Genomic DNA, 14421 nt, shown 5'->3' on the forward strand with positions numbered 1-14421 from the left:
TATATATATATATATACATATATATACTAGCAGAGATACCCGGCGTTGCCTGTGTTACATGCAATTGAAGAATTAGACTTTACTGTTATATTTTCTGTAATGAACTGGAATACCTATGATTCGAATTTCATAAAAATTGCAGCTGAGGGTTCTTTCCCTCTTTATACACCCCAAAAAAAATTCTAATCTTGACACATGTATCCTATGATCTTTATGCGCAGATTCCAAAAGTCCAGTCTTATGGAACCTGTTAAAAGGATTTTGCCCCTGAAAAATGGAGGTCATGGAGATCTAAAATGTGGAAGTTAAGGCCCCTATTGGAGGTGGGTGTCTTAATGTCAACCAGAGAAGTTGAATTGTTGAGAATCTTTTTAACTTGGGTCTTATATATATTGTTCAATTTTCTTTGAAATAGGAAATATATGTACGTTCACTAAGTTTGTAAAAGAGAGCAAAGCTACAGGAAACCAAAAGACGATTGAACACAATAAGCAGTCAGCTACCCTACTCTAGTCGTTACTACTCCCCAATGTAGGATTCCTCACTATACAGGTGACAAGCACAACCGTAAGATGCATTACGGATGTATAGCAATTGGAAGGGTGTGACCCAACTGAAACATTAACAATTGTGTGACGTGAGGGCTAAAGGGAAATGAAAGTGTCACCTCTGGAGTTTGCAAATGACCACTATACTGATAGGTAACTGGACAGAATAAATTTACAATCTATAAATGTCTTTCAATAACCAGTCACTCATCTGGGAAGGCCTTGAAATCAATGTTACCATCGGGGGACTATGTGTGACCCAGTGATAATAAAAAGACTCGAAGGAGGCCTGCAACTGAATCAGTGGAGGCAAAGATGCCTCTCATTTACTTGACAATTTATGCACCACATTACAGATATCACAATCTAAGTATATCTCAAAGCAAACATTTACACTGTTGTACCATTGAATTACAAATAACGCTTATCTTTTATGCTCGGGTGACCCTACAGCTTCCAAGGGTACAACTGCATTTGTCTTTACTTAGATAAAATAACTAAATTGTAGGTGTTAAGTTCCCATGAGGGGGATCTTTGTAACTTCTAAGAAGATGAAATTTTAGAAATATTACTTCATTTGTGTCTAATATCTATGGTTAAATTCAGCTTTATGATGAAAGTAAAAAAGATTGTTTTTAGAAGCATGGGATGTATTGTAAGATACAGAAATAAATTTATTTCTCAAATGCATGATAATGCTATAAATAGCGTGATCAGGATAAATAATCCATATATTGCAGAAAAATACGTTACTGGCCAGCCATGAGACTCGAACTCACATCTCTGTGATTACGCTTCAAGTGTTTTACCATTAAACTAAACTGCCCAGCAACGAATTCTTCTGCAATTTTAGAACTTATAAATTTAGCTTCATAAGATGCTAACATGGATTGTGGATCCCCGGTTTACTATTTTGTTTGTATGGACCCTCCTCCACCCCCAATTTTATATGGATCCTGGTTGAAAATCGCTGAGCTAGAGTTTTCAGAAAAAGAAATCAACCAGCTAATTCACATATTTCAAAGATGACATATTGAATATTGTGGTCTTAGATAGAAATTTCTTGAAGAAAAGTGATGGAAGAGTTGTGGCATCAATATTTGACCCTGGGCTCAACAACAACAATATCAACAACAACTATAACAACAACAATATCAACAACAACAATAACAGTAACAACAATATCATCATCAACAACAACAACAACAACAACGACGACGACGACGACGACGACAACAACAACAACAACAACAACAACAACAACAACAGTGTACATGTATGAATATAGAAAGAGACTAATTCAAAGAGTAATAATGAATGTTACAAGAATCTATGTTAAGTTGTCCTTGCCTGAAGTGGTTCTGCATTGGAAACGAAAACTTTAAGTTGAGTATTTAATCCAGTGATACTTCCAATTCTGTGGGACAACCTGCGTAAAACTGGGTCTGAATCCCATAACCAAGCACTGCAACATATAGCATCAATATAAAAAAAACACAGGATTATACACAATCAACTTAAAAAAACTGGATTATACAGTCATTATATAAACTAGATTATACAGGATTAACATAATACTGGAAAATACAGGATTAACATAAAACTGGATTATATAGGATCAACATGAAAGCTGGATTACAGGGGATAAAAAGAAGTGATCATTTGTACCACATGAGAACATGCACACACACACATGCAAGTACATGCTTACACACATACACACAAACACATGCACATGCACGAATGCATGTACACACATGCACACACACACAAACACAAGTACACACACACACACACACACACACACATGTGCATACATGCACACTTGTGGCTCTAGTAGAATGTGTCTGATGTAGGCTCAGCCTGCTACCTAACTAGTTCAATATATTAATTAATAACACTGTGTAAAAAAGTTTTTTTTTTTTTTTTTTTTTTTTTTTTTTTTTGTCTTTGGCCAGTAAGTGTTATTTCATATTTGATTCTGACTAGAAATCAAAGGAATTGACTGCTATTCCATTCAAGCTTCATTTTTGTGACCTAGACATCAATGTTTTGAAACTGACCTATTTTCCATTACATTTCACACAAATTCATCACTGAGTTGCTGAAGCAGAAAAATTTTTACAGCAAATATTCTGCTCAATATCACAGATTTGCTCATCAGTTGCTTGACCTTATTCACTGGAGCATGTCCCTCGGTGGATAACAATATGTGAATCTCTGATCACAAGCAAGAGTAGAGGGGAAGTACCATAGCCATATGTTGAGAAGGATTCTTTGGGGTTTGAATGAATTTTGTAACAAAAGCAAAGTTTCAGGGAAATGATGGCCATTTTTCATACTTTTTAGGGGTAAGCAAATAGGAAATAACAGTTGCTACCCAAGGACAAAAATCATGTTACACAGTGTAATATCGTACTTAGGAGGTGCATTGCCCCAAGATTAGTAAACCGATTAAATGGATAAAAGTTATTTTTTACCGTTGACTTATAATGTCAGTTTTCATGCCTTGAATGATGTCATCATCACCAACTTTGGAGCTGTTAAACTAAAGATAAAAACAATTTCTTAAATTATTACATGTTTACAAACTTCTTAGGGAAGTATTTCATTGATTTAACTGTCCCTACCCCACTCTAGCTACCATCAATATTTGATTGGAATTTATTTGATCGAACTCCAGAAAAATATTAAAAAAAACATACTAAACCTATGTATGATTTAAACTCAATACTGCAAATAATTCTGTCCAAGCTTGACCCATTTTTGCCAACTATTGCCTGATATTACTACTACTACTAATAATAATGATAATAATAATGATTTCAAATTTTTGGTCCCAAGGGCAAATTGGGGGAAGGGATTAAGTTGATTACATCGATCCCAGTGCATAACTGGTCCTTATTTAATCGACCCCAAAAGGATGAAAGGCAAATTCAACCTTGGCAGAATTTGAACTCAGAACATAAAGATGGACAAAATACCATTAAAGCATTTCACTCAGCATGCTACTGATTCTACCAGCTTGCTGCCTTGATAATAATAATAATGATAATAATAATAATAATAATAATAATAATAATAATAATAATAATAATAATAATAATAATAACAACAACAACAACAGCAGCAGCAGCAGCAACAACAACAACAACAACAACAACAATAATAATGGTTTCAAACTTTGCTACAAGGGCAGCAATTTTGGGGGAGGGGACGAGTTGATTACATCGGCCTCAGTGTTCAACTGGTACTTCTTTTATCAACCCCAAAAGGATGAAAGGCAAAGTCAATCCCTGCAGTATTTGAACCCAGAATGCAAAGACATGAAATGCTGCCAAGCATTTTGCCCAGTGTGTTAATGATTCTGTCAGCTCACTACCTTACAATATTAATAATAATAATAATAATAATAATAATAATAATAATACTGGGCTAAACTAAATGCAAAAGAAATAGACAGAGAAAAATCCCAGCAATGGTTGAGAAGCTCAGAACTCAAAGCAGAGACTGAAGGATTTTATTTGCAGCACAAGACCAAAGCCTTCCCACCAGAAATTACCAAAAACATATAATGAAAAGAAACATAACAAGTAACTGCAGAATATGTGGAGATCGACAAGAAACAATAAATAATTTTATCTCTGGCTGCCCAGTCCTGGCTAAGAAGGAATATATTCACAGACATGACAGAGCTGGGACCTACATACACTGGAAGCTATGCCAACACTATGGAATAACAACAGAAAAATGATGGTATAGGCACACGCCAGAAAAGGTCACAGGAAACGAGAAAGCAACCATACTCTGGGATATGCCAATACATACAGATAGAGAAATTAAGGCCAATAGGCCAGATATAGTTGTCAGAGATCATGAAGCAAAAAAAAACCCTTTCTAATTGATGTATCAATACCAGCAGATCACTACGTTTCTCTAAAAGAAATGGAGAAACTTTCAAAATACAAAGACCTGGAAATAGAGGTAACTCGAATGTGGAATCTAAAAACAGAAACAATTCCTATCATAGTAGGCGCCTTAGGTATAATAAAAAAATATTCAGACAAATACATAACAAAAACACCAGGACTTACAAATATATATAACATACAGAAAATTGCACTACTGGGCACTGCACACATCCTACGCAAAAACTTTCAATACAGTAACCATAAGAGCATCACAGCAAACCACAGCACATACCCAAGGCATACAGAGCTGCGCTTGGTAGTGAAGTCAAATCACGCTATAAAAATAAAACTACTGAATAATGATGATAATAATAATAATAATAATAATAATAATAATAATAATAATAATAATAATAATAATAATAATGATTTCAAATTTTGGCACAAGGCCAGAAATTTTGGGGGAGGGGGTAAGTCGATTACACCAATCCTAGTCCTCAACTGGTACTTTTATCAACTCTGAAAGGATAAAAGGCAAAGTCAACCTCAGTGGAATTTGAACTCTGGACATGAGGATGGACAAAATGCTGCTAATCATTTGCTTGGTGTACAAACTATTCTGCCAGCTTGCTGCCTTACAATAATAAAAATAATCATCCTTTCTTCTAAAGGCACAAGGCCTGAAATTTGGCACGAGGTGACTAGTCAATTATGTTGACCCCAGTACTTCACTGGTACTTCATTTATTGACCCCGAAAGGATGGAAAGCAAAGTTGACCTTGGCAGAATCTGAACTCAGAAGGTAAAGACAGACGAAAAGCCACTTAGCATTTTGCCCCTGCTGCTAATGATTCTGCCAGCTTGCCACTTTTACAATAATAATAATAATAATAATAATAATCGTTTAACGTCCGCTTTCCATGCTAGTATGGGTTGGACGATTTGACTGAGGACTGGTGAACCGGATGACTGTACCAGGCTCCAATATGATCTGGCAGAGTTTCTACAGCTGGATGCCCTTCCTAATACCAACCACTCCGAGAGTGTAGTGGGTGCTTTTACGTGCCACCGGCATGAGAGCCTGTTGGGCGGTACTGGCAATGGCCACACTCAAAATGGTGTTTTTCACATGCCACCTGCACAGGAGCCAGTCCAGCGGCACTGGCAACGACCTCACTTGAATGTTTTCTAACGTGCCACCGGCACAAGTGCCAGTAAGGTGATGCTGGTAACGATCATGTTCAAATGGTGCTATTTACGTGCCACTGGCACGGAAGCCAGACACCTGCTCTGGCAATGATCATGCTCGGACAGTGCTGTTAGTGCTCTATTGGCACAGGTGCCAATCATTGAATATGGTACAATTATGATTTCACTTTCGATTTCACTTGCCCCAACAGGTCTTCGCAAGCAGAGTTTAATGTCCAATGAAGGAGTAGTTGGCATGGGTGCCAGTTATTGAATTTGGTTCGATTTCACTTGCCTCAACAGGTTTTCGCAAGCAGAGTTTAGTGTCCAATGAAGTAAAGATACGAATAAGTGAGCTGGCTACACTTCTGGCAGAGGCCACGGATTATGGTCTCCTGCTTGCCAGGTCTTCTCATGCACTGCATATTTCCAAAGCTTCCGGTCACTGATGCTTCTTAGGTCCAACTTTTCTCTCAAGGTACTTACACTCTGTCGAGTATGCACACTGACATTACATATCCATCGGAGCATACTGGCTTCATTCCTTGTGAGCTTATGCATGTCCTCAGCATTCACGGCCCATGTTTCACTACCATGTAGCATGGCAGTTCGTACACATGCGTCATACAGTCTGCTTTTTACTCTGAGCGAGAGGCTCTTTGTCACCAGCAGTGGTAAGAGCTCTCTGAAATTTGCCCAGGCTATTCTTATCCATAATAATAATCTCTCATGAAGGAGAGCAAAGAATTTGCTCTTGATTCCATGCATGATACCCAAGCTGGACAGCTTGAGGAAAGTGCAGCAACTGTTGCTGCAAAGAAGATGAATTTAACAGCAAGGGAAAAGTGCATGAATAATTGGCTGATAGGAAGGTGCAGAAACCTCTACATGACAAATATGTGGCTTGTAGCAAACAAGTTGATGCTGACCTGAAATATACCCATCAGTGGTTACAGAGCTCAATTTTAAAGACAGAGAGCAAAGGCTTCATTTTAGCTGCTCAAAGCTTATTGACCTGGAACTACCAAGCCAATGGTGATGAAAAATGGAGTAGACCTAAAGCATCAATTTTGAAATGATGAGATTAAAACAGTGAGCCACCTTATCTCTGGATGCAAAGTTTTAGTACTAGTTGAATATAAATCAAGACATGACAGAGGTGGCCAATATCTACACTTGTTAATATGTTGGTTAATATGCTGTTATTATAAAATCAAAAGTGATGACAAATGGTATAAGCATCACCCTGATGTTGTGACTGAAGGAGAAAATGTAATGTTTCTTTGGGACGTTCCAGTACATAGAGACAAAACCATCAAAGTTAATAAACTGGATATTGCTGTGAAAGATTAAAACAACTAAGTCTGTTTATTAATCGACATGAGCATACCTTGTAATCATAATATCTCAACAAAAGAATTTGATAAACTCAGAAAGTCTAAAGATTTGCTCATTGAAATCGACAAAATGTGGTATCTCAAGGTGGTTACCATACCAGTGATTGTAGGAGCACTTGGAATGATAAAAAGAGGAACTAAAAATGATTTAAGAATGATCTTTGGCTTACCATTCATGCAAGGAATGCAAAAGATTGTTTTAACTGGTACATCACACATACTAAGAACAGCATTGTTGTTGTGAGAATGATTACCATCCATGTATATAATTTCTTTCCCACATAACTTCATTTGATTTTGTAAACAAACAGTCTGATGTATTTATTTTAATGGCCTATCAATATATACAGTGAGTTTCTTTGTCCTCGGTATTGAGAAGACACTCATCAAAAAATGAAAACAAAATTGAAGGAAAAACTCATAATAATAATAGATTCTAGTATAGGCACACGGCCTGAAATTTGGAGTAAGAGTTAGCTGATACCATTCACCCCACCTTCCTCCCTAAGTATAATTGGTGCTTTATTTAATTGCCTCCACCACAAGGATGAAAGAAAAATTTGATCACAATGGAATTTGAATTCAGAATTTAAAGAACCAGAAGAAATACCACAAAGCAGTTTGTTGGAAGCTCTGAAGATCACACCAGTCCATCAAACTTAATGATAACAACAACAACAACACCAAGAAAAATAATAATAATCAACCAGGTGTGAGTAAAATACATAATACAATATATTAAACATTTTGTACAAAAATAAAACAATTAAAGACAACTCTCCAACAAAGATGTGAGAAACGACATCCTGGTGAGAATTAATGTAACCCCACCATTCCAACCATCTTCAGTGTTGGCCATGTTGAAAAAGAATCCTACATCCTTTTGAAAGATGAACTTTAGCTGTTGACTTTTGCTATTTATAAACTATTGGTTCACCTCTCCCAATAATCTATCATCTAGGTCAGTGGTTATCAATCATTTTTTGCCAGTGGACTCCTTTGATTTCTATTTTACTAAGGGAGCAAGCACCCTTATAGCTATTTGTTATCTAAAAACTCCTCTTATATCTTTATGATTAAATATTATTAGGAACTGTGTAAAAATATTGTTAAATTATTTTATGTATCATTGAAATTAAACCAGTTTTATTGTACATAAATTTTAACAACAAAATCTTATATGGACTCCCTAGGGCCATATGGATCCCAGTTGAGAACCGCCAATCTAGGTTTTCAATAACTTCAAATGCCATCTCTTCTTCAGTCAACCCTATATTTCTTTTGTCTTCCTTTGAGTTATTCACCAGATTCACCAGATTATTATTGATGCTTCAGAGAACTGAATCTCAAGCAATCTTGGAAAATGAATATCTCCTCATGAAGGACTTACAACCTCTGGGCCTACTTTTAATCTGCCCTGCATTTTTTTGTTGCTGGTCCTGACACTTCCCCACCATCCCCACATTTCTCTTGTCTCTATCTCCTACCTAGTGCCACAAGATAATGGAGTGGTACTACAGCTCATAGTCTCTGGTCTGTCCTGTGGTGGAGGAAACTTCTTGGCTTCTAAGTATTCTACCTCAGCATTGACCCCTTGGTGCTGGTGGCACTGAGGAGAAAAGGAATTCATTTGCCTTTACTCTGTTTATGTTTGTTGGTGCTCAAGAAACAGCAACTGCATTCATTTCGATTTGTGATGTATGTTATTGGTGTTGCTGTTGTTGCTGTTGTTTCTGTTGCTTTCTGTCAACCTTGATTTTTGTTGACTCCTGGGTTGAAGGTCCTCAGGTAGCCTTTAATTCCACTCATGTAGCAAATGAACTTTCTGCCCTACATCACTACTGTGATTGCTCCACCTCTTCTCCACTCCACTACTTCAGTATTGTTCAGCTCTGGGATTGCTTTATGGTCTTCAGGGGTCATCAGGATTCATCAAAACCTGGAATCCTTTAACAAACTCTGGCAAACCACATACTGTCACAGGCCATCTCCACATAAGTACCTCAGTAAAGGTGATGATAAGTAGCAGGTTGACATCACTACAAATATTTCAAGCCCTGACCCTTGTATTCTTATTCCTTATGTACTGCAGCACCAAACTGTGAGCAGGTGTTTAGAGATCCAAATGCCTGCTTATTATGTGAAACTTCTTCCTGGCTTCTAGCCTTATTCTTGGTCTTAAAGACTACCCAGACACTTCCTTGTGCTTTCTTTTCATTGACAGAACACACATCTTGTCTCATCTTCATCTTTGTCAGGGCTTCCTCATACCATTTTTATTGGTGTGCACGTGTGTGTATGTGTGCGTGCGTGCGTGCATGCGTGTGCATGCATGGGTGTGTGCATGTGTGTGTGTGTGTGTGTGCATATGTGAGAAAGAAAGAAAGAAAGAAAGAAGAGAAGAAAAAAGAAAGAAAGAAGGAAGAGAAAGAAGAAAAAGGAAGGAAAGAAAGAAAGAAGAGAAGAAAAAGGAAAGAAGGAAGGAAAGAAAGAAAACAAGAAAGAAAGGACATAAGAGAAGATTAAGCCAAAATTCTTTACCTTTTGCTGAGATTCTTCCAGGATGTATTGGATTTCTTCATCTGTAATGACATCATGGAAGACAACAATTTTGGGCTTATAACTCATGATCTCCTCTTTTACTCTGGAATAATGATTCTCTGTTGGTCGCCAGATACATTTCAGTTGGGCTCTTCTAGAACTTGACTGTAATTATTGAGAACCAAAAAATTATCGTTTATGAATTCAACATTATAAGGAAACAAATGACAAATTACACACACACACACACACACACACACCCACACCCACACACACACACACGCACACACACACACACACACACACACATTTTCTTTTGTACAAGCCTTGCAGCATTTACCTTTCTCCTTCCACACATTTAATGACAGACTACTGGACAATAGATTCTCTGTGTTTACTTCCGACTCGTTACAGTTGTGTCATTACATAACAATTGAATAAAACCTGTAATAATTATAGACTATTTTTGGTCAATTCATTCTACATCCAGAAATTATTAACTTGTCATACTCAGCCTTTTCTAAATGGTCCCATCTCCACGTCACACCTTACTTGTATATCTCTATGTTACATCATACATGTTATAAGTGTATGGAGTGAGTGAGGAATAGTAAGAGTTAGGGACGGGGAGGGTTCAAGTATACAGAATGATAAACAAGTGTTGAGGTGGCAGGATATCCATGATAAAATATGAGTTGGATGGAATGTAGAGGGCAAAGATAATGGGAAGGGTCTTGAGGTAAACACAATGAATGGTGGTGGGTGGTGGTGGGGAGTGATCAATGATACATGTAGGTGCAGGCATGGCTGTGAAGTAAGAAGTTTGCTTAACAGCCACATGGTTCTGGGTTCAGTCTCTCTGTATGGCACCTTGAGCAAGTGTCTTCTGCTATTGCCACAGGCTGACCAAAACCTTGTAAGTAGATTTGGGGGACGGAAACTGAAAGAAGCCCATCATATAAGTGTGTGTGTGTCTTTGTGTTTGTGTTTGTCCACCACCACTTGACAACTGGTGTTGGTGTGTTTACATCCTCATAACTTAGTAGTTCAGTAAAAGATATCGATAGACTAAGTACCAGGCTTAATACAATAATAATAAGTACTAGAGTTGATTCATTTGATAAAAATTCTTCAAGGCTGTGCCCCAGCATGGCTGCAGTCTAATGACTGAAACAAGTGATAGATAAAAGATAAGTTGAAGAGGAAATACTGATTGACAGTAGATGAGGGTGAAGAGCAGCAGGATAGAGAGAAATGGATGGCATGTGGTTCCATAGCTATAGAATGAGTACAAGGAATGCCTTTCATTAAAGATCTGTTCAATGAGGGTTGACCTGGGGTTAAATGACAACAACAACAACAACAACAGCAACAACAATAATTATTGCTTCTAGTCAGTCCAAACTGCTTTTTTCTACACAGCCAACGCCTACACCTGTATAAAAGTAATTTTCTCAGCCCACTATTCTGTACACCATACAATGAACCACCCTATGAAGAGTACAATATGGTCCTCTATCAGTCGGGGGGGGGGGGTGATGAATGTCTAGAACAATGGATATGTGAATCACACCCAGTCACTTGATTAGTTACCAATGTGCCATGGTTCTAAACAGGATCTAAACTACAATAATGACTTTATCAAAGTATTAGTCACTCTCTGACAGATTTATGGTCGAGCCTGTGGTAATGGAGACTTCCACTGTTCTCGGCCCCCAGACCACACCCCTGTTCACTGCTATGAGGGCGGAGATTGCAATCTGCAAGTGCAAGCCCCATGGTTTAGAGTGGCTGATCCAACACTTCTTTGCCATCCTCTGAGGCCATGCCTTTTCCATTTTGTCTGCTGGGACTAGGAGGTGGTCTGAATTACGGGAAATTGTACATTTCACTCCTTAATGTAGAGTTACTCCAAATAATAGTTGAAAACTAACAATAACAACAGCTACAGATTATAAACAAGGCTAATTGGAGAAAACAAAATGAAGAAAATTACCAATAGGTCTTCCCCTCGACATAACGCTTGATATTGGCTGCTGGTGGAATTGATGGGTTTTTCAAATATTTTAGTTCTTTTGCTCCCAGGAATACTTTTCAACTTCTTTTGCAAAAATGTCTTTTCTCTTTGACAACCTTTGTCATTTGTTTCTGAATGAGAATGATCAAACTTTATAAATATTTATTACAATGGGCCATTAAAGGAAAAATACAGGTAAACAAGTGGAAGAGTGGAGTGGGGTTTGAAGAGATTGACGTAAAAATTTGACAATGAATATTTCTGTTACAATAATCCCTTTCCATCAACCTCTGTATGTGAGTGGTCATGTGTCTAATGAACATTTTGTGGTGTGATGGAAGTATCACTGAAGACTTAATCTGGTGAAGAGGTTCTTAAACTTCTTTGTTCAGTGCCTCCTTTCAAATATTTGTAAACCTAGTTGTTTCATTAATTAATTTAACAAGTTAATGATTCAATTATTATAGAAGTACTATAGATTATTATGCATGTTGAAATACAAAATTATCTAGATACTTAAGTACTAATTAAATAGACACAGGCATGGCTGTGTGGTAAGTAGCTTGCATCCCAACAATATGGTTCCATGCTCAGTCCCACTGCAGGGTACCTTAGGCAAGTGTCTTCTACGTTAACCTCATGTCAACCAAAGCTTTGTGAGTGGATTTGGTAGAGAGAAACTGAAAGAAGCCCATCGTAAATATACACATACATATATATATATATATATATATATATATATATATATATATATATATATATATATATATGCCTAGAAGAGCGGGGGCAGCAGGAGAATGTGTCAGATAACTAAAAGGGAAGCTAAGAGACAGGTATATATAGCCAAGGGAGTAGCAGAAAAGAAGTTTGCCAATGTTCAGCGACGGGAGGACCAGAGAACCGAAGTCTTTCGGATTGCAAGACAGTGTGTGAGAGAAAATTGTGATGTCATAGGAGAGAAATGTGTCCACATGGATGAATGTACCCTTGCGTTTAATGATTCTGCAAAGAAAGAGGCTTGGAGAAGCCATTATGAAAGGTTGCTGAATGTGGAGAATAAATGGGAGGAGGAGAGTCTGCCAAAGGTTGACCCAATTGAGCTATCCAAATTGACAGTAGATAAAGCAATTAAGGATATCAAGACAGGGAAAGCACCTGGTGCATCAGGAACCACTGCTGGGATGCTTAATATGGGATGCTTAATATGGGATGCTTAATATTGGATGCTTGTTACCCACATCGTAAATCAGGTAGTTCATGAAGGAGTCATACCCAATGACTGGTGTAGCAGTACCATAGTCAGCTGCTACAAGGAGAAAGGTGATGCTTTAGATAGGAATAACTACAGGGGTGTCAAATTATTGGATCAGGTGATGGAAATTACAGAGAGGGTCATAGCCCAACTAATTAGGGATAGAGTTAGCCTAGATGAGATGCAGTTCAGTTTTGTGCCAGGCAGAAGCACCACTGATGCTATACTTCCGGTGAGGCAAAGATAAACCTTTGTACTTGGCTTTTGTTGACATGGAGAAAGCCTTTGACAGGGTTCTCTGATCCCTTATCTGGTGGTCAATGCGGAAACTGAGAATAGACAAGTAGCTTGTAAGGGCTGTACAAGCTCTGCACAGGGACGCTGTCAGTAAGATGAGGGTTGCCAATAGGTATAGTGAAGAATTCCGAGTAGAAGTAGGAGTTCACCAGGGATCAGTCCTCAGCCCCCTCTTATTCATTATAGTCCTGCAGGCAATAACAGAGGAATTCAAGACAGGCTGTTCCTGGGAGCTCTTCTATGCTGATGACCTTGCTCTAATAGCCGAGTCACTGCCAGAATTGGAGACAAAGATTCCATCACATGCCAGAGGAAGAAACTAGAAGTAGTTAATAGCTTCTGCTACCTAGGCGACTAAGTCTGTTGTGGGAGTGGTTGTTCCGAGAGTGTAGTGACTAGAGTAAGAATAGCCTGGGAAAAGTTCAGGGAGCTCCTACCTCTGCTGGCAACTAAAGGCCTCTCGCTCAGGGTGAAAGGTAGACTGTATGATGCACGTGTGCGAACTGCCATGCTACACAGCAGTGAAATATGGCTATGGATGTGTAATATCAGTGTGCATACATGACAGAGTATAAGTGCCCCGAGAGAAAAGTTGGGTATAAGAAGCATCAAATGTGGTGTGCAAGAGAGAAGACTGCGCTGGTATGGTCATGTGTTATGTATAAAGGAGGACAACTGTGTGAAGAAGTGCCACTCCCTAACTGTAGAAGGAACTTGTAGAAGAGGTAGACCCAGGAAGACATGGGGTGAGCTGGTGAAGCATGACCTTTGAACATTGGGCTTCATAGAAGCAATGACAGGAGACTGGGACCTTTGGAGATATACTGTGATTGAGAAGACCGGGCAACTAAAGTGAGATGGCAACTAAAGTGAGACATCCAGCCCTGTTAAAAATACTCCTAATGCATTGGGCAATATGATATGCTTGAGAAGACCTGTCGAGTCAAGTAAAACCATTGTCGTAGCTGGGGCCAGTGCCCTCTGGCTGGCTCCCATGCCAATGGCATGTCAAAGGTACCATCCGAGCACCATCCGAATGTGATTGCTGCCAGGCCCGACTCACTGGCTCCTGTGCCGGTGGAATGTAAAAAGCACCCAGTACACTCTCGGAGTGGTTGGCGTTAGGAAGGGCATCCATCTGTAGAAACTCTGCCAGACCAGCTTGGAGCCTGGTGCAACCGCTGGCTCTCCAGACCTCAGTCAAACCATTCAACTCATGCCAGCATGGAAAACGGATGTTAATCAATGATGATTATATATATATATATAT

General features: G+C 38.5%; 1 protein-coding gene across 1 annotated transcript in view; it reads right to left on the reverse strand.

The window, feature by feature from the left end:
- LOC106881238 (prolyl 4-hydroxylase subunit alpha-1) overlaps window positions 1-14421 on the reverse strand; it is a 45980-nt gene that overhangs the window by 10871 nt on the left and 20688 nt on the right. Inside the window, exons 6-9 of the mRNA XM_014931548.2 lie at window positions 11582-11733; window positions 9586-9750; window positions 3029-3096; window positions 1899-2013 (exon numbers count right to left, since the gene is read on the reverse strand). Coding sequence (XP_014787034.1) covers window positions 1899-2013; window positions 3029-3096; window positions 9586-9750; window positions 11582-11733 — 500 coding nt within the window. The remainder of the gene's footprint in view (window positions 1-1898; window positions 2014-3028; window positions 3097-9585; window positions 9751-11581; window positions 11734-14421) is intronic.

Source organism: Octopus bimaculoides, chromosome 10 (assembly GCF_001194135.2).
Source record: "Octopus bimaculoides isolate UCB-OBI-ISO-001 chromosome 10, ASM119413v2, whole genome shotgun sequence".
NCBI lineage: Eukaryota > Metazoa > Mollusca > Cephalopoda > Octopoda > Octopodidae > Octopus > Octopus bimaculoides.